The following is a 21400-nucleotide window of genomic DNA, read 5'->3' on the forward strand; positions in this document are numbered from 1 at the left end:
GAAGCATGAAATAGGTAGAACTGGCCCACATCCGAATTATGCAGGAAAACAGATCTCACAGGAAGTAAGGTAAAACCTTAGTGTGATGACTGCTAACAAGTTTAAACACATTCTGTTGGCTACACATAATCAACTCCCATCATGAGGTAAGACTTAGCCTTTCTTCTGATGCCACATAAAACCAGAAACATAGGGAAAAAACACAGAAAGAGAAGTGTATCTTAATTTGCTATACTTTGAGGTGGAGAACCTGTTCAATTGAGGTTGGGCAATCATTACTGCCCTATGATGTTCAGCAGATCTCCATGGGTAGGTTATTGCCAATTCATAAGCTATCAGCAGTTAGATCTGCTGCTGACTTTTTTCACAAATTGATTTCCAGTAAAAAGTACCATTTGTTCCTGTTGTGACAACTACCATTGCTCTTTTGCCCTAAAGAACTCTGGATATGTTGCATTTATACACAGCAACTGCAACCCTTCTCAGTTTTTAAGCATTCTTTACTCATTTAGTCTCCCATCATGAGGACACATGACCCTGCTTCTGGCAATCTCAGTCCACACTCTCTACACCTCATTCCACTTTAATTCATCGTATTAGGAAGATGAATATAGACATGAGGTTCTACTTACTTCGGGTTTTAGAAACTACATGTTAGAAACTGACAGTTACACTGTCAATTTAAATATATCAAGACATCTCAGTTATAAGAGATGAGCAGTGTTAGGTACAGAGCAGGAGTTTAGAGATAACTGAGGCTCCCTGTAACACACAGAGATATCCCCAAAACAACAAGCTTAGGAGAGTATCAGAATGATTACCATGGGAAATTATACCAGAAAGGAAGTAGTAAAAGATAAATTTGGGTCTAACTTAAAAACAAATACAATTCTAAACTCAGTCAAAAAGTAAATTAAAAAACTTGCTCATCACTTTTCTCTACTAACCCCAGAACAAGCAATTCTAAAGTAGCTTCTGAGATAGCTTCCATTATTCAATGGTTTGTCATTTCTTTGCAACAGAATACACCACAGTAATAACTTTGCAATGATCCTGATACACCTTATAGTCCAAAGAACAGCCCCTGAAATGGCTAACAATGTTCAAAAATCAATTTTCTGCTCAAGAGGTCCTATCACAGAGCAACAAGAAACTTACTCACCTTTACTTGGCTATGCCTCCATATCTACAGCTGACTTTAGCCTCACTGCATTGAGTTGTATACCAGTAGAAAACACCATGTAATATATGCAGTAGTTGTTCATACTCATCAACTGAGAGCAGCTCATTTGATAGCTCCCCTCATTGGAAGTAGGGCATGGAGCTCTTCTGCTGAAGATTACTCCCTGCTCTTTCTGCAAATAACCAATCTCCACCAGTAGGCTTTCTGACAGTACAGGTCTTCCCCTCCAAGGTTTCACTGAAGAATATGGTTGAATTTACTAAAAACTAAAGTTTCTCCCATGGAAGTTTTTTCCTCATACACCAAAAGTGCCACCACTCTGCTCTCCCCCTAACAAAGCTCCACCTCTAGCAGTTTCACTAAGTGTCGGTCCTAGAAAGCCAATACTCCTCCTATTTACTATCTGTTTAGGTATGACAGAATTCCCAGTTTAGATGCTATGAGAACACGTCTTTAAGACCGGTAAGAAGCAGCAACCTAAACAGAACCTAAATTACAACCATAAGAGAATAGATGAACAGAAGTTGATAGGAAACCCCTAATATTCCTAACATTAGTGCAAACACACGAACATATGCTACAGATATTTTGCAACTCTGTACGGTAACTATGACAGCAAATCTCACTTCTGCAACAACTGGTGCCCCACCCTCTCGCCACAAATTTCTTAGTAACAAAGCTGCTTCTGCACAAGTAACACACACGACATTCAGTACACAGCTAGCAGAAGGTCAGACATTTGCTAACACAAGTAAGAGACTGCTTTATCTTAAAGCATTCAGTCAGCCCTACCATTCCACTGTAGTTTTTTCTAAAAAAGATTAGATTCTAAATATCAAGGTCAACAGTACAAAGTACCAGAACCCAAAAGCTACTGGCTAAGATAGCTCTGTGGGTGGCACAGCTTCCACTGCACAGTAGGAAGAAATTTGGAAAAGTTGACTTGTATCATGGAAGAGTTGAAGCACATCTCTCCCTTGAAATTCTCAGCTGTAGCCACTGCTGGCAAAGAACATGCATAAGAACCAATCTACTGCTTGTTATAAATTAAACAGTCAGTAACTCTTTGCTGACCAGTCAGACATTAGGGGACATGTTCAATCTTTAGACAGAACTACAATCAGAAGGCTCTTAACCAAAGGAAAGTCATACCCCTTTCTTATTACCATCCCCAAATAGGCCCTTAAAAAGTAACAAGCAACCATTTCACAACTGTGAAACCCACAACAAAAGGGAAAAAATCATATACATGACACACTTAGAAAAACACTAAACAACAATCTAGCAGCACCTACACAGGACTAAATCTGAAGGTACAAGGGCAATGACAGTGATAGGACTCCCACCTATTTGTGGCTGGTCTGTATTCTCTTATGCACACTGATGCACACTTTCAGAGATGATCAGTTTTACAGCTAAAACACTGGGAATATTCAGATGAAAATCTTTATTTCCTTCTATATCCAAAGGATTTACCATAAGGCCAGGTATATTTTCTAAGTCTCTCATTTCTACTACAAGTTGCGTAAGGAAATAATTTCACAGGAAAGTTGTGATGACTCATTTCTATTTCACTACCAAAGAGCTGATAACAAAAACTGAACACAGAAGACTGGATTACAAAAGTGTCCCATCAAAATGATGGAAACCTTTGCAGTGTCTGACCCCTGCAGAAGCAAGTAAGTATTCTAATTTGTGTCCTACACATTCTTACACCACTACCTGAAATACATATGCATGCACAAAAATATTGCAACTTTGACAAGAACATGATACTGTAAGTTGCACAGGGCATTTTTCTGCTATCACATCCAAAAACAAAAGCTGAAATCTTCTACTGCTGCTCTTCTCTCCTGAACACTATCACCTTAGCTTACCAGTTTCCAGATATCTGATTTTGTTTTTCAAATATTTTCTTTGCCTCTAAAAAAAAATATATATTAAAGATTAGTTGGCTACTTACTGAGTTTTTCTGTATATCTTGCTCAACTTTAGAAGAAAACACAGAGAGGTCACCATTAAGTATAACCTCAGCCAATGAGTTCACCAAAGGGGCGTAATGTATAATTAGAAAAACCTATTAAAAGAAGGGTGGAAAGAAATATCAGACATATATTACAGAACACATACAGTTTCACCATTTCAGTCACTGAACATACTTCTTTGACCCTGTTAAACTGGTATCTTAAGTTTACATATACAGTAAAGTACCATTGGTAACACATCAGGTCATGAAATCTACTTCAAAACACAGGAGACTATAATCGTCTCTAGAGGTATTTGACCTCTCTCTACATTTTAAGCTACCTAGTTTTAATAATTCTTCATACTCTTCCTCCTGAGAAATGTAAATTCTCTCTTCATCAGCTTTGAGATGAAAGTTGTGTGATACTCTAGCAAGGAATCGAAATTAAAACTGCTCCAGAAAATTATTTTTTTGAGAAACTACACAAACCAATTATGGTACACAGCATCCACAGACCTTCTTGTATGCCAACGACTGTCAGGACTCCAGTAAGTTCTGTGTTGTGCATACAATTACTTTGCAGTGATTCACAAGTAAGTGTCATGCAATAGGCTGAACTGGATCAGAAGCAGCTTTTCTGACTATGAAATCACAATGAATTATGGTCTAGCTACACAGCTGCTACATAACACAGGGATAAGGGCCATACTACCTATAACATTAAAGCACTTATCCAGAAATGCTTTGGTGCTTTAACAGAGTTCTCTGTTTACACTAACCACTCTATTTTGAGGCAAGGCTTACAAGGTTGAGTCAGCAAACAATTGGCTTCTGGACAGAACCGGCTCAGGTCCAGCCACAATAGCCTTATGTCAGCTTATATCATTCTGTTCACAGGAATATCAAAGTTGGATCCCTAAGCAGTGGTTCTAGCTGAAAAATCCCCAAATAATTTCTAAACCAGTAAACCTAATCATTGCTTTGACAATATTTAGCTAAACATGATGTCCACAGGTTTTCTGATTAAAGTCAGAACCATTCCAGACATTCAAGAGTGAAGTGATTATTCGCATGCGGTGGTGACTTATGTAAAACTTTGGAAAGCCACAACACACTTCAAAAATACTTTGAACAACCTCATAAATCACTCAAGCTTCTTTAATTCAGAAAGCGTAGCTCGACTATACGCAGGCATGTTTTGGCATAAGTACGTTACATGTTCACTTTGTGAACAGTAGATGAAAATCCAGAGCAGTGGATTTTCATCTGCTAGTATGAGTCTCTCAAGCACTTGTCGTCTTAAAAAAAAAAAAAAAGAAAAAAGATTAAATTATAGATTAAAATATAGATGTAAATTATAAAATGACTAATGTAAAATCATAAGTTCAAAGAAAAAGAAGTATAAATTCCATTAATACAAGTCAAAATTATTTTCAGAGAACGTAATTTAAGAAAACTAGTCTCACAGCAATGCACCGAAGACTGCAGGGAAAAAAGATTATTTTCTCTACAGTAAAAAAAAAAAAAAAAATTGACTGTAAAACTCTCTTAATTTGAAAATAAGTTCCAGAAAGAAAAGGAGGTGGGACTGGTAAGAACAAGAAATAACAAGTACTTAATTATAGATTTAAGGTATAAGCATAATGAAATTCAAATTGTAAGAAAGTTTGAGGTTTTGGTGGTGGTGGTTTTTTGGGGGTTTGGCTTTTTTGTGGGTTTTTTTGTTGGGGTTTTTTTTGGTTTGGGTTTTGTTTTGGTTTTTTTTTTTAAACAATCGAAAAAACCCATTAGATCATTGCTCCCTCTGTTTTTCAAAGAGGAAAATTCAAACCTGGAATCTTCCATAGCTTAGGCAGATTCAAAGTGCAAAGTACAGCATCTATCTAAATTTTACCTGCAATTTTACTAAATTCTGTCCTGGAATGTTGCATGACTATTATGCATGATTTGTCAGGTGGCGTACATAAATTATGATCACTGAATGCTCTAAAGGCTACCCTGTGCTATGGGATCCTCAGAAGAATGATATTAACTCAAGTAAGAAGCTATTTGGTCTGTCCATAAAAAGACAAATAATTTTTTTTTTTTAATGGAAACTGATAGGTTTAAAACTTTGTTTGCCAAATTGTCTTTAATGGCTTTGCCAAAATAGATGAAAATACAGTAATTTATAAATCATAACACTACTGCAAAACATGTTCTGAAATAGGACAAAATACTTAAAATACTTACTTGAGAAAGAAGATAGAGAGAAACTTGGAGACTTATTTTTGGACGCTCTCCACCCTACGGAAAAAATGTTATGAAAAATGCTCATTTACTTATACAAAGTTAAAGCATTTACACTGTTTAATACTTTATTTAAAACAAAACTGTTCATATTGTATTGTTACACATTCTGCTACAAAATGTTCAGAAAGCATCGTGCTCTTTAACATTCACTTCTTGTAAACTATTTCAAATGAAGACTCTTCAAATAAGCATATCCCTTACTCCACATGCTGAAAAAATCGCTACTGATTACTGTCTCCTTTCATAGTCACTTCAGTAACTTAACTTTAACAGATGAGTATCTGAAGTATGTTGGTTTTCACTCTGCTACTATTCCTTCAAAAAGTACTTCTCAGTTAACATTAATTAAAGTCTGCTCTAAAAATTAGCTATTCAGAAACAATTAAATACTACCCACATAATAAAAACACGTTCTTGACAAACACTTCTCTAAATGAAGTAAATCACATTGGACAAAAATATTTGAAGTATAACTTGAGCACAACAGTGCTAAATTTATATACCAGTAGTAATGAAAATGTTTTTAAAAATAAATTAGTGATAACTTTAAAAGCCACCACCAAATAAATTCATCAGTTATCTCAAGAGGTAAGAACAGCCCAATTTTACGATTGCAAATATCTCTGACCTCATGATAATAGACACAGCTGCCTGACAACAGGAGGACAAGCAGATTTTTGTACATGCGTGAATGGAAAGAGTTAGAATAGCTGAAATGAAAGTAAAAGTCAGTAAGTCTGCTTCACCCTATTTCAATGGCCTTATCAATGGCAAGACAAGAAGCTGATTGTTATTCAATCTTCAGTGCACATGCAATATACTGAATTCACTAACTTGCAAGAAACCCAACCTCTGGTTAATGAAAGTATGCTGAAATTCACAAAGCACTGTGTATCTTAAGAACATACACCACTACAGAAGAGTAAGAAGGGGGAAGGGGGGGTGGGGGGGTGGAGGAAATAAACTGAACAGTGAATGTATTTATTTTTTTAAAAGACAAGTGAACACAGGAACCTGTATAGGTTTCAAAAGAACAGTTTCTATTTCATTAAAAATTAGGTTTCCACTAAATTTAAAGGCTATGCTTTAAAAATAAACTCAACTATATAACATTCAAACACAGCTTATTTGCAAATACAAGAATCAAAACCAAATGTTTATATTTTCTACCTGGAGTGGATTTTCACACAATGGAAAATTTGTGTGTATAATACTGGGGAAAGGTATTATAATCTGCTTTTGCCAGGAGACAAGTTACCACATCAGAAAAGGAAACTGCACATCTCCCAGTGTCAGAGAAATTTAAACCCAGTTCCAAATTTGCAGCTCTTCTCATCTCCACTATCGTTAGCATTTAACAACCATGTCTTCCAAAACAGTATTTGTTTGGTGAATAAAATTTCATCTATTCTGCTCTTAAATTCAGTCTCAGGGTACTTCCTCTACAGTCACCTTATTTAAGCTGTTTCATGTAAAATACACAGATATCAACAGTATTAACCCTACTACAGAATACACCTGCTGAACAAATCATTATGCATACTGAAAGCAAGTAATACCTTTGAGACTTGTTTGCAGGTATTAGCTTACCTTATCTTGATTTACTAATGAATACACGTACAGGGGAAGAAAGAGCCTATTAAGTAGGTGGTCTGTCAGCACATCATTTAAAAATTCACAATTAATGATAAGGATATCATTAAGGTAATGTAAATGATCAAGATGTTCTGCTACCAGGTCACTCAGTTTACCCCTATTTCTGTGCCTGAAAAAGAGAGCAGAAAGAAAGTCTCAGATATAATCAATTGTCAAAGTCTTAACAACTTAAGGAAAGAATTAATGTACATCCCTTCCGCAGATCACCTTGTGCAGATCGACTGCCTAAAGATGTTTTCAGTAAAGTCAACTAATGCAGCTAGTAAACAGTATCCAGGCTTATATGTGCTTTAGGATGCACATATAAAGTTTTTCCCCAAATTTTCAGAAGCAATGTTTTTACAAAACTTCGCTTTCCACTGCCAGAGTCTTTCCACAAGCCAACCATAAAAAATGGTAAAATTTGTTTCCAAAAATAAAGCAGAACTCAATGTTAAATACAACATCTACCTCTCCACTTTAAGAAAGCAAGAAACAGCCACCCATTCTAAGGTAGGGGTGGGAAGGCAAACCAAGAATAACGTGAATCAACAAAATATTTCTGTAGTTGATAGTGGAATATTACACAGGAATTTCAGATTTGACAGTTCATGTATTAAAATAAAAGTTCACCTTTCCAGTTTAAATTTTTCTCCTAGAATCTTTTCAGAAAGCTGTTCTACTGAGATAATACACAGGAAAGGAACATTAAAAAAACAAAGTTAATAAGGCTGAGAAGCACAAAATACCTTTTGTGTCTTCTGGATACCTACTAAATTTAGCAGAATTAAATCAAAGATGCAGAAAAAGCATGTTGCCAAACACTGATTTACTTGTAAGGATATTAGCACAGATAGGGCACACAGCACTAACCACTATTAATTCAAAAAATCACTGAAAAACTTTGCAAGAATGAAAAGCTTGAACTGTCTACAAGGGAATGTATTCAGAAACCAACTTCACTGGACTACTACAGATAAAAAGGAGAGTATCAACATCTGGGAAAAGCATTTCCATTCAATACCCAGCATTTGTAAAAGCTTACTCTTCATCAGTCTGCACACAGTTATCCAGTTCTATCACATGGCTTCCAATAAACCAAACGAGGTTGGAGAAGTAAGGGACAGCAGTTTTATCTCTAATGTAATGCAGCATAGGTTGGTTGTCCACTGAAGAGAAATTGTCAAAAAGAAAAATCAGTTGCCTTTTTTAAAATTAATTTTTAAGAAATACAACAAAGTATCTTTTGAATTTTGATTACATGCTAGCTTTTCATACAAGTATATACCCGACATGATCTTATGCATGAAATGGACATCTACAAAAGCGTCATATCAATTCTTAATTGGCTTGAATGAGCCTAATATTGATATATTTACATAGGTCTGAAGATAAACGAATCTAGTGGAATTCAGAAAGCTTTTTTTAGCACATTCTTTATTAAAAAGAAGAGAAAAAAGCATAAGAATAAAGCAGTAATGCTGAAAGTCAAGCTAGTTAGACTTACATGACACTGCATTAAGGAACACAGGAATCATCAGTGAAGGAAGGGCAAAAGAAACAGACAACAGTTAACAGGATTAGGAACTGGGATAGTGACATCCTCCAAGAGGGTTTAAAAAGCTAAAGCACAAAGCATCTAAACTAAAAGATACAGGGTAGGTCTTAGATCAGAATATACGGAAATGGATAGTCAGAAAATTATGAAACCTGAACATCTGAGCTGTGTGTTTTCAACTCTAACCTTTATATCACAACATTCAATTAAAATTCTAGATTAGTACATTTTTTTACTATAAAAAAATTTAGTTACAGAAATGTATAACAAATAGGATATGAAGCCTGCACTTTGCTCTTTTTGTGAGCTCATATCTGGGTTTACAGCTCCTTGAGGTAGAAAACAAGTACCAAGTGCCCATTTCTCAACATATAAAAGACAGACATTTTGTTCCTTGCAGTCAACACTATAAAGAACCTCTCTGCTATGCAGACTATCCAGTTATTTACAAAGCAAATTGTTCATTGTTTTAAAATAGATCTTATATTCTTCTATGATAAAGACTGTCATCAAATCACTAGTTCTCTTAATTGATAGAAAGTTGTGTAAATTCAAAATGTAATTTAATTTAAAATGGATTAAAGAATAATAAGTCCTGCATGAACATTTTCCATAATACATACTGCCTTACAACATGCTGATTTCAGAGGTAGAAGTTCTGAATACACACCAATTTTTCTACAGAGATCACTGTGATATTTTCAGTCTACTCCAGTTTTTATAGACCCCAAGAAAAATTCAGGAGGAAGTGACTTTTGGATGTTGTCTAGTCCAAACCCATTCTCAAAGTAGCATTAACTTCAAAGTTCAAGCAGGTTGCTAAGACCCTTGTTGAGTTTTGAAGATCTCAAACAATACAGATTCCTCAGTTTCTCTGGAAAACCTGTTGCAGTGCTTAACTGTTCTCACAGTGAAGTTCTGGGGTTTTTTTCTTATGTCCTACTGGAATGTCCAGTTCAGGAATTTGTGACTGCAGCCTCCTGGCCTTCAGTGAGCACCTCTGGGAATGGTCTAGCTCTTCTTTAGACTGGAGTGACTGCAGCACCTAGGAGCTCTACAGTCATATTCTAATGCACTTCAAATCCAAAAGGAAGCAATGTAGCCAGCAAGGTTACTGCTTCATACATTATGAAGCTCAAGTTCATAAGTAAAAAATACTTGATATTCATAAAGCACTTTGGTTTTGGGTTGGATTTTTCATTTGTTTGTTTGTTTTTTAAATACAGTCACATTCTGATCTCTGTTGGAAGGGAAGCTAAAGTTCCTTGAGTATGCTTGATACTCGTTTGGTTTTTTTTAAACCAGTTTCATCTGTGAGGAAACAATATTATTTACAAGTATGTACTGTAGGTTTGGGGTTCTGTTTCATAAAAACCAAAATGCATATATGAAGAATGTCAACATGCTAAACTTTTCAGTCTCATAAACCAGACAGAAAACCCTTAAATGTAAATAACTGAAAATTAAACTACAATGAAACAAGCATTTTGTACACATGCCTTTTTAAATATATAAAAAGCATACCTTTGTAGACATTTAAAGTTATAGTCCTAACAGCGATCCTGACCATGCTTTCTGGGTGGTTAAAAAATTTAATAGCTTCAGTGTACAAAGCGAAGTCATTAGTGTGCTGTAACAAGAGGAAAGAAAGTATTTATGAATTAAGCAAAACATGTAGAGAGTATTTGTTGGGATTCTGTATGAAAAATCTTTTCCATGTATTACTCTGATATTTTTACCTTCTACTTCAGTAATCGAAATGATTTTACAATGCAGTCAGCTGTATTTGTGGCTGTGCATTAAAATAAAACGCTTTAAGCGTCAAGAGCTTTCCATGTTAACTCTGCACATATTCAGTGCTTTAACGCCCTCTTCTGGCAAAATGTGGAAGGGAGCGAGGAAAAATCCATTTCAACTTTGGCCTTTGATTACTCAGGCTTTTTAGACTTTGACTAAGCCTCTTAGAACCAAGTGATGCAACAGAAAAGACCCTGTTTATAAAAGTACAAGAAAACAAGGCATAAACAAGTTGAATTCTCAGGGAAGTAGACTTCAGAGCTACTGAAACAGTCCAATATAACACTCACTTCCAGATTTTGATTTTATTACTGCTGTATGATGACAAAGACCTTTTGACGTTCAATCACTGATATTACCATTATAAAAATAAATGCAGGACATGCTGAGACAAGAGACTAAATGGAATATGCGCCAACCTGCTATCAATTTCTAATTACAGTCCTCTCATCATTATGTTGCAACTCTTTCTTCACTTACCTCATTATAAAAGAAATGTACTGTGTGATTGTTGAGTTTCAGGGAAAGAGTTTTCAAAAATGATATGTAATAAGCCATGATCTCCTCATCAGAAAAGTCAAATTTGTGGACAATAATAGAATTTACATAGTTATTAGAGAGCAGGTAGTCTGAAAAATTAAGAGACATCACACAGGTTAACAGAAAGAAAAAAAATCGTTATACTAACTAGCTGTATTTAAAGTACCAGCTAGCAACAAACTACCTGATGCTTGAAGATCCCAATTTTTAGCCAAACAACTCAAGTGATGGCTTCAAGCAGTAATATAAGGAAACTGTTCCCTACAAAGGTCTTTGCTCCCAAGAACAAGATAACTGAGAATATACTTCACCTTCCTCAATTTATATAGGCTTTGCAGCTAGTAACACTTAAAACAACTTTCTTTTCCTCCCAAAATCATAAACTCTCAAAGGCTTAAAGATGACTTTCTCTTCATGATAATTGTGGAGTACTTTAACTATTAATTCTCTGTCTTCTTTATATGTTTCTAAAAACCTTGAAGTAAACGCAAGTGGCTGGATGCCAGCCCCAATGATATCAGAACAGTTCCAGTACAAATTATACAACAGAATTCCACCACATGATCTACAGCAGCAAGGCAAACATTTCAGACCACAACTAATTTGCTGACTTAAAGAACCCCTTGAAATACAGTACATAAGTGTTTCAGTAGTGCTAAACAACTACTTTTGTACTACTGAAAATTTACACTAAAAGGTACTTTGGAGTCAAATTACACTGTATTTTCAATAGTGTTAAATTAAAAAGATTGTTAGGAATTCATATAGTTCTTCTGTGAAGGGGCACTAGGACTAAATTTCATTAATGGAAGGGAATTCAATCAAGTCTTGATCATTTAATCCTAAACAGTTTAAAAGCATGCCCTTACACAGTGATGTTTCATGACTGATGTTCTCAAAAAGGATGTTGAGAGTCTGCAGAAGCTGTACACACACGTAACGACCAGACTTCTGACGCAAGATGTTCAAGAAGAAAACAAACATATTCTTCTCCAAGAAAAAGCTGAAATAAAATAGAGGTGTCATTATGTGACTTGCTGTATTTAACAGGAACATAATTTTACTAGGATCAGGGACAATTCTAAGCAAGTTTGATAAACAGCATGTTTCACATTTATGAAGAATTATTTTGCAAATTTTAACTGTATAACAGAATATCATCTTCCAAAAACCTTAAATACTAACAAGGGTGCTTAAACATTCAAATTATGCAGAAAAGGGATGTCAAGAAATCAGGGCCTTTATTTTATTTTTAGTATATTTAATTTATCAGGCAGCTTCCCTACTTTTCAATCATAATTTTGAAGGGGAGAGCCTCTAAATGAAGGTTACATTTTATTCACTTGCCCCTTTTAAGCTAACATACTTTTTGTCTTCAACACTGTAGACCTTATTTCTGATCCACTTTAATTATTTTTTTTTTTTCCCACACCAGAAGCAAGCATTTTAAAGAGAACAGTGTGGACTCTTTCCTACCAGGACATCACAAATACATATCTATGAAAATTTTTTTACATTAGCTACAGAAAAAACTCCTCATTCCTAAAATTCTCGCAAGCAGACAAGACAGTGAGGAATGTGATGGAGTTACAGTATAGATATGAATAATCAGAATAAGTTAATTTTCTTAGTCCACATCATAACCCAATCATGTTGAAATTAGCTTGTAAAAAGAACCACTCCCTAAATAAGTAATTAAAAACACCAAACACCTTACCATTACTTATCTCAATCACAAATTGCCTTTATAAAAGAGCAAGTGTCTTGAAGCAAACAGCCAAGCAATGGGCATTAATACAGCCAGATTTGCAACTGTGAATATTTGTTTTGAAGTTCATTTTTCTATCATGCTATTTTATGAGGATTAAAATAACATCTGAACAAAACCTCTAAATATCATAGCTAAAATAACATATCTATTTGTAGTATCTTATATAAATTGAAGTGAACAAATTAAAGTCATATGATATTAATAGATGTACTGAGTAAATCTTGGCCCTAAAATAGGTTGGATTTTGTATTTATATCAAAGTTTTGAGAGTCAAACAAAAGCAGTACATGGAACGGGCTCTGGACTTGGAACACTTTTTTGTTAACAGAAGCGAATTCTCTGTTTCTTTGTATGACAAGAATATGATCCTGCTTATGTGTCTACTACAGGACACAGCTTTCTACCTACATTCATGAAATACAGTCTTGGAAGAGTTAATATTTTGAACTCTATCTCTATGCAACTCTAATCATTCTTCAAAAACAAAACCAGAGTCAAAATTGCTTAGAAGTACTTACTCAAATACTGAGCTGTCATTCTGATCCCCCCATATAAGGATCTCTGTTATAGAACGAATAGTCTCTACCAGCAGGTTGCGGTTGTGATCTGTTACTGTTGTATTTTTAGTCAAAACATGATACATGTACCTAAAAGAAAAAATAATTACAAATAATATGCTATCCTGCCACTTTCACATGCACCGTGTTTGTCTTTAGTCACTGTAACTTAATGTAGACAAACACATACACACATATCTAATCCTTGTACAATTTTAAAATCCTAAAGTTTCTTTTTAATATTGATGCAGAGAGAAAAGTAATTGTTAAACAGAATATGTGACAAGCAAAACAAATCCATAACTAGCCAGGTGAGTTATGAATGCTTATGCATATGCTAACATAGGATTATAAATTATGTAACACTTGTCCCATGGTGCCTCTTATGGCAACCTAGTGAATTTCTTTGGAAGTATGTTAAAGTCAAAGGAGTGATGAGCAAGAAAAAGGAGAAATAGAAGAAGCAGGTAAGCATGCAGTAGCTGATATGGGAAAGTCTAATTCTGGAAAGAGGCACATGCAGATCTAACTAGAAAAGTTAGATCCCTTCTCTTGTCTGCAGAGACACTTTACAGACTCATGTCAATTTGATGGTTAATAATCAGGACTGTCAAAGATTATGCATTCATCTTGGCAAAGCTTAATCATCAGGTCTCTGGCCCTTCAAGCATAGAAATACTGATTGGAAAGGTGGCAAATTCCAGCTTTCCCATCTCAAAGGGCAAGAGTTTATGTCTGTCCAGTGAAGTTAAAAAAAAAAGTATGTCTATATTACACAGGTGACAGGAAGCTAAATAAAATTTGACAGGCTTGTATTGTAAGTCTCAGAATTTTACTCGGTCAAGGAAGCACATTTCTCTTTTTTTTCCTAAATAAGATGTTACATCAAACATTACTTCCCTTTGTCAAAAAAAAAAAAAAAAAAGGCAGGGGGGCAAATTCTAATAAAAGCACAAGAATCACCACTGCTTTTCTCCCTCTGGGTTGTTTTTTTTTCTTTTATATAGTAATAAAGAAAAAGGATGGATGTAAGAAAGGTGCACAATTATGAAAGTAATTAAATAAAAAAATATAATCAGAGGAATTTCATGTCATTTTAAAACTGCGAGAGTTTAGATTACTGAATACAGATCATATATTGCTATACTGCAATCCATTGAAAACCAGGAGCATTCAGGATTATCTGTGCAATACACTCACAAACATTTGGGAAGGAAGGCAGATTTTCCATACTATCAACCTTCCCATGAAAAGTGGAGTTAATCAAAACTCCCAGAATCTATTTTTGGGAAAACAGCCTGCATGTCCTGACTCTGGGGCAGCCTATCATTATTGGTTTGGATTCCATGAAAGTTTGTTCAGTGACTCAGGTTGAAATTTTAGGAATCTTATTAGTACAATGCAGGAGTTCAGAAGTTCAAGAAGCTAATTTTTAAGCAACAGACCCAAAGGCCTCAAGCAGCTATTATGTAAAAGATAGAAAAAACAATTTTGCCAAGCTACTGTAGGGTTCCAGGAAACACTGTGCATTTCTAAGAGAAAATTTTGGGGTGTCTGGTTTAAAGTAAGTTTCAGAAGTTTAGGTAAAAATCAGACTTGAAATCACATTTCAGAAAACAGTATTCCCATCAATTTTATCTACACTAAGAAACTGAATCACTGCACAGGGCAAACGTGCAGCTGCAGACTAAAATGCCATTTAACTGAACACACATATCAGGCTGTTCCAACTATTTATCAGCCTTATGAAGACAAAACAAGATATTACCTAGTTTCAGAACCCTTTTCATGCCTGTATTCAACAAAAAAAAAAAAGTTTGATCATATTCACAGTTTAATTAAAATTTGCTAAATTTGGTTTGGGGAACCTTCTTCAACCACTGAGCTGCCACTCAGTTGGCCAGAGCTTCACAGGACCTGTTGCAAGACAGAGTCTGTCCTCATAAGCCATGCAGGAAGCAGAAGCTATTTCAGAGAAGTTTATTATGCTGTTATGGTAAAATGCTATATGCTTGCTGATCTTGATATTGCTTAATCATCAAATAATGATTTTACTGTGTTGAGTTCTGCACAAGGACACCGAAAGGTAAACAACTCTCAGAAGTTCACAGTTTTAACAAACTTGACATACGGCATACTCCCTTCCCTGCCTGTCCCCCCGCTCCCTCCCCCCCAATCAGCAATGTGATAAAGCCTACATCATATTAAGGTCAACCTACCAGACAGCAGAGGAAAGAGGAAGAAAAAGGGAAAAGATGGCAGGAGGGGGAAAAAGATTAGCTTCTCATACTCTTTTGCGTCAGTAAAAAATTTTCTCTCCCTCTTCATGCTGTTTTTTCCCCTCAAATCAATACTAATTTTCCAAATCCAGAACAGAAACTGCTCACATTGAAACCATTTTAGAAAAAGTTGATTCATAGCTATCTCCTACAGTCGTAACTGCCTGGTCACGTGCCGTACCGTAACAGAAGTCACTAAACAGCAAGTCAAAGAGCACCTGCAAATCCTCTTCAACTAATCTGAGGATCATGGTTCAAGATTCCTTCTATGGAGACTGACAGTGTGATGGCTCACAGTGAAGATGTGGGAGTTTAAATCTGCCCACCTATGAAAATTCTCAGGGCCTTCTAAAAGAGCACATGGCACACAAGCCCTGCAAAAACTTCCCATTATGGCACTACATGTATTATCAGGACAGTGAATCAAAAGACAGAGCAAGAACTAAGTCACTGCTCTAAGCATACATCAGTTAATGAACACTGAACAGCTGAAGACAGAAGGCAATTAAATCAGAACAGTTCATTCCACAGCAATCTGTAAGTATTTTTCCTGAGTTAGTTTAAAGAGAGTAATTAATGCTACACTACTTCACATATTTTAGTCTATTTATTTGAAGTAATATATAAATTATTGCATCTGTGAACATGTATTTCACATTAATAAGTTACATTATGCAAACTTGGGAATAAAGTTTACTCCAACAGAACTCAGTGAATGGGAAGCAGTGGGAAGAATTACATGCTATTACCTCACCTCAGTAGTCTATGCAACTTAGAGCATTACAGACGCAAAAAGCAAGAAACATTTAATAGTCAGGAATATTTTAACTACAAATGAATTTACTTAATATCAACATTACTGCAAAGTTCCTTGATTTGCTAACACACTGATGCACTTAGAGAAAACCTGGGCTTCACTTTCAAGGTATTCCTTTATCTACTTACTTGAAAATGAATGAGAAAGCATGCACATACTTGTTTCTCTTACCAGACATGCAACATACCATATCAAGAGAATATAAAGTATCACACAAAACCATTATTTTTATATTCACATAAATCCTTAAAGCCTGTCTTTAAATGCTGATTATAAAGAGGTCAAGTTTGTGGTCCAAAATGCTAAACCCTCAAAGAGGAGGTTTTTCTCATCTCTGTCTCTCTATATCTGAAGACTGGGTTCAAACAAACAAAAACCTAACAAAAACCCACCATGCAGGAAGTGTCAAAGCACCTGACACCATCAAAATCAGTGGGAGATTTTGCCAGCAACTTAATAAGACAAAATTCTGAACATTTTTTCTGGTAAGAAACCATGCTCAAAGGGATAACATAATAACTCTTTAACATAGAAAGTGTGTATTCATGACTTTCCTATTTATTACTTACAAAAATACACTAAAATAGATAAGAGTTTAGGAAGTCAAGCACTCAAATTTAAAAACCCCAGACTTAACCATAACATGCTTGCTTCTTCATGCTGCCTCTAACTATGTAATTACATATTGTTCTCATAGAGGAAACTCGATGTATAGCATGGGCAGTACTTCCAGAAATGAATCAGCTGTGAAACAAGTCTTCAACCATACATGTTTATGGACGCTACATCTGACCAAGTCATGAGAAGTGTTCAGCACCCAACTCTGATGATATAAAACCTTTTGTGCAATCAGTATGCAATTAAAATACCAAGTGTAGAAGCAACAATGGGAAAGGTACTTGAAGGTAACAACAGGGCTATGTAAAATACCTCTTAGAAAAGTAGGAAAAAAATTTGCATCTAGAAACAATGATACTAAGCTGAACTTCCAAAGCCTTTCACTTTAGCAGGAACACCAGAAATACCATCAGATAAACTCTTCAGAAATGGTTATGGTATCACCACTTAACTACTGTGAAAAATGATGTAAATCCTCTTCATCCATTCCAATGCAAAGTCAAAGTTTGTAGACAGACGGGGAAAGAAGATACAGTTATGCTCTCAAGGAGATCTGACCATGCATCTGCTAAGTTTAGACTATCCTCAACTGAGCCATATGAAAGACTTCTTGATACTTTAACCATAGGTCACAGCTCCTAAGGTGTGTAGCTGCAGAAACAGCGTACAGTGACTATCACAGTCAGCCACTGGAGAGAACTGTAAGAAACCCTGAACTACACAAGAGAGCTTATGTGCAAAGGTAGGCCACAAGAGAAAGAGGAGAACACGCAGCTCATGAGAAAGCACTACCTTCAAGGTTTGTGTAGCAAGACAGACTGTTGCCTAAACAGCATTGATATATTTGCTTTTAGAACTGGAATCATATAATAAACAGAGCAGAGGACTATATAAGGGAGGAAAAAAAGGTCTCATTTTAAAATGCTGGGTGCCACCTTTAAGAAGTGGATTCTAGCCTTGTTTCAGACACAATCTCATGTAAAGATAAACAAGTCATTTCAGACCATTTTCACAAGCAATCACTAACATTGCTCCTGTTTCCAGAATATTTAGGCTTTCTCCATTTATTGTTATTGACATTCCCTCAATTACTAACCAAAGGGCACAAAAATATCAAGTTCTCTGAAAAATAATAGTCAGAAGCACTCAAGCAGTGCATAGTACTGTTTCATAGCCTCTCTAGATTGCAATTCAACAAGGTATTAGAAAGCTGGATTAAATTGTAACTGTTTTCACTAGACCAAGAGACTGTATCAAAACACTTAATACAAACAGCCTCACAATTTTCCTTTAGCCAATCCATTCTATGGCACGTTTGCAGAAATACTGAATAGTCAAACTTCAAAAGCAAGCCTCAAACAAACTGCATTGAAGCTGATGGGAAAGGAAGTTCCAGATCCAACATTTACTGACAAAAAGCAATAACTCTCTCAGTATTACTAAACAGGTGTATTGCTTACAATTTAGACTAAACCCTACATTATGCATGTTAAAAAATAAAAATATTCCCATAAGGACAACCCAGGCTAATTTCACTCTTGTAACATAGCATAATATGCCTTTTATAGGCTAAGCTAACCTGTAATAGCAAGGTTGGTGTGTTCCACTCAGCTCATTCACATGGAACACAACATGGGTTTTTGATGAGTTGAAAAGATGAGAATGCAGACAGCTCACAAGATGGTGAGCTCATCAAGATTGACTTACTTTCATGACCCCGAAACGAAGGTTCTTTGCTCTTTTTCCTTCTGTTACTTTACCCACTTCAACTGCTACCTTAGAAAAGCCCTAAATTCCACTTTACCACTAGGTAGCTACCTTTGCTGTTGACATCTAGCCAGAAACTGAAATTCATAAAGCCTAGCTAAACAAATACTTAAAATGTATATGGTCTAAACAGATCAAAGGTCTTGTCTGTCCTTTACACACTGTCATTTTAGATTTCATAAAGAAATCGCATGCAAAAAAGCAAACAAACCAAAGCTAGTATTTCAGTAGAGAACTATATACTTCAATTCCCAGATAAGAAGTCAAGCACAAGCCACAACATCTATAGCCTAATTCCCTTTTGCTGCAAATTGAACAGGGTATCACAGTTTCCACCCTCTGTGGCCCCAAGAGAACATATGATCGTGTTTTTCTTGCCTGAAGGATTCTAACAACCTAAAGTCTCCCTCTCACCAGCCTACTTTTTCTAAACTTAAACTAAATTTCTTCAAATTTCATCATGTATCAGCATTCTTCCCCTGTCTTCAAGGGTAATATCAAAACCAGATAGATCTAAAGTGCCACTAGTGCTGAGTAGTACCCAATGACTACCCCTTGCATGTCAAATACAGCATTCCTATGTTTATATCTGAGTATGACTTTTCCCTTTTTTCCTGCAATGCCAGATCATGTTGACTTACTAGTCCGACCTACCATGCTTTCAAAATTACTTTCTGCAGTGCTGCTGCCTCATCAGTTTTATATTTATGGACTTGATTTCCCTGTGTTTGGTAAAAAGTAATGCATTTCAATTAGTCTTGCTGGTTTGGAACATTTTTCCAGTTTAGAGACAAGAACCAGAATCCATAAATCATCTTGATAAAGTAATTGCAAGATCCAAATCTTGTATAAGTGCATCCTGCTCATTACTGTCAGACCCCATTCATGTCCTCCTTGTAATTTGACTAGTCGTTGAAAACTACCAGCCACTTATTTCTTAATGAGCTATGTATTCACAGTGATTTCATTTAGAAGATGCTTCCCCTCTTAATGACCTCCTTTTCTTGTTCAGTAGAAAGAGAAGCTATAACAGTGGATCTCATTTTTCTCACAATGGTGGAACCCTTAAAATGGAACAGAGAATTTAAAATTGTTTTATCCCTTGCCATCCTTCCAACTCTCCAATGGCAGAGCTAGAAAAAGTATTCCACCTTCTGCAGTCAGCAGTAATGCAAGGATATCAGATTCCGGAGACTAACATTACAATTCTCTTACTTTTGCACCAGTTGCTGAGCCCTCTAACCAGGTTACATCCCCTGGACCTGCAAAACCACCATCCTGACTACCACGAATCACTGCTGACTACTAAGATCCCCACACACCCCCCTCAAAAGGTCTATACTGTTTATAGGCTGGGCCCAGGCTCCTCTCTTCCCCGTCTTAGCCACTACCAGGAAACAATCAAAGTTCTCCCTCGAGAGGAATGTGATATTTCCTGTATTTATCACCTCTTACACTCTACTCCACGGAATGACCCTGTGACATCATTAAAAATCAAACAAACACGTATCGCAGCCATGAGTGTGACATGACATCACGGAACCGCGTCTGCCCTGAAGGTATTTTGGGACGAAGAGGCAGATTTCCATGAGAAAGACACCGGCCCACACCGCACAGAGAGCCTCCTTCGCCGCTGGTGAATTGCTCCGGCAGCTTTCGGCTCGGGAGAGCTCCGCCAAAACGCTCAGGCGAGGAGAGAGCGAGCGACTGGGGAGCGTCGCCTGCGAGCCGCCTCCCTCCTCACCCCCTCTCCTGCGGGACGCCTCCCAGCCACCCCGGCCCCGCTCCGCACCCCTCTCCGAGGGAAAACCCTGCCCGAGCAGCTCCGCAGACGGAGCCCGTCCGCCTACCTCCCCCTGCGCCGGCTCGTACCCTCCGAGTCCCCTCACAACCTGGGAGAGCCGACCGCAGCACGGCTCCCCTCGACAGCCCCCCCCCCCCGACTCGCTTTGCCCTCACAGTTGCCCCCGAGCCCGCGGCCGGCGCCGCGCTTACTTGAGGTGGTCCAAGGAGTGGATACTGCGGGCGGCCTTCCCGTGCCCGCCGCCCACCCAACTGCGGGAGCGGCCGAACATGCTGGCGGCGAAGGGTCACTACGGTCCGCGGGGCTCTAGGGCTTCATAGCCCCGCGGGTAAGGGCGAGCGAGGGACGGGCGGAGACCGGGAAGGAGCCCCAAGAGCGGCAGCCACCGGCGCACACAAGCGCCAAGGCGCATGCGCGGGCGGAGCACGCCGGGAAGCGCCGTCCCGCGCGCCCCCCCCCGGCAGCGCCGCGCGGACTGCAAGTCCCAGCAGGCACCGGGGCGGGGCCGGGCCGGGCCGGGGCGGGCCCCTGTCCGTCACCCGAGCGGGGAGCGGGGAGGGGGCGCGAGCCCCGTCAGGCTCCTGCCTTCGCTGGGCGGGCCGGAGCCGGGAGCGCCCGTTCTCCCGGGACCGCCGGGTTGGGAAGGCACCCGCCAGGGCCCGGCACCTGCCGCGGCCCGCCACCGTCACGGCCCGTCCCTCGCCAGCCGCCGCGGCCCGCCAGCCACCTGCAAGGAAACGGGAGAGTCCCCGGGGAGCCCGCAGTTTTCTCCTGTCCTGTCAGGATTTGCACGGAAAAGTGGAAGCACGTGCCCTA

The 21400-nt window shown here is 37.7% G+C and overlaps 1 protein-coding gene across 9 annotated transcripts in view; it reads right to left on the bottom strand.

Moving 5' to 3' along the window:
- CLEC16A (C-type lectin domain containing 16A) overlaps positions 1-20989 on the bottom strand; it is a 190136-nt gene extending 169147 nt beyond the window's left edge. For all 9 annotated transcript variants that reach the window (XR_012045029.1, XR_012045027.1, XR_012045030.1 and 6 more), the window contains exons 1-9: positions 20776-20989; positions 13261-13389; positions 11841-11974; positions 10912-11060; positions 10159-10264; positions 8122-8245; positions 7032-7206; positions 5382-5435; positions 3147-3260 (exon numbers count right to left, since the gene is read on the bottom strand). Coding sequence is in view for 5 of the 9 variants with exons in the window: in XM_072878557.1 (XP_072734658.1) it covers positions 3147-3260; positions 5382-5435; positions 7032-7206; positions 8122-8245; positions 10159-10264; positions 10912-11060; positions 11841-11974; positions 13261-13389; positions 20776-20855 (1065 nt within the window). In the remaining 4 variants the exon portion in view is untranslated. The remainder of the gene's footprint in view (positions 1-3146; positions 3261-5381; positions 5436-7031; positions 7207-8121; positions 8246-10158; positions 10265-10911; positions 11061-11840; positions 11975-13260; positions 13390-20775) is intronic.
- Between the last annotated feature and the right edge of the window lie 411 nt (positions 20990-21400).

Source organism: Ciconia boyciana, chromosome 13 (assembly GCF_034638445.1).
Source record: "Ciconia boyciana chromosome 13, ASM3463844v1, whole genome shotgun sequence".
Taxonomy (NCBI): domain Eukaryota; kingdom Metazoa; phylum Chordata; class Aves; order Ciconiiformes; family Ciconiidae; genus Ciconia; species Ciconia boyciana.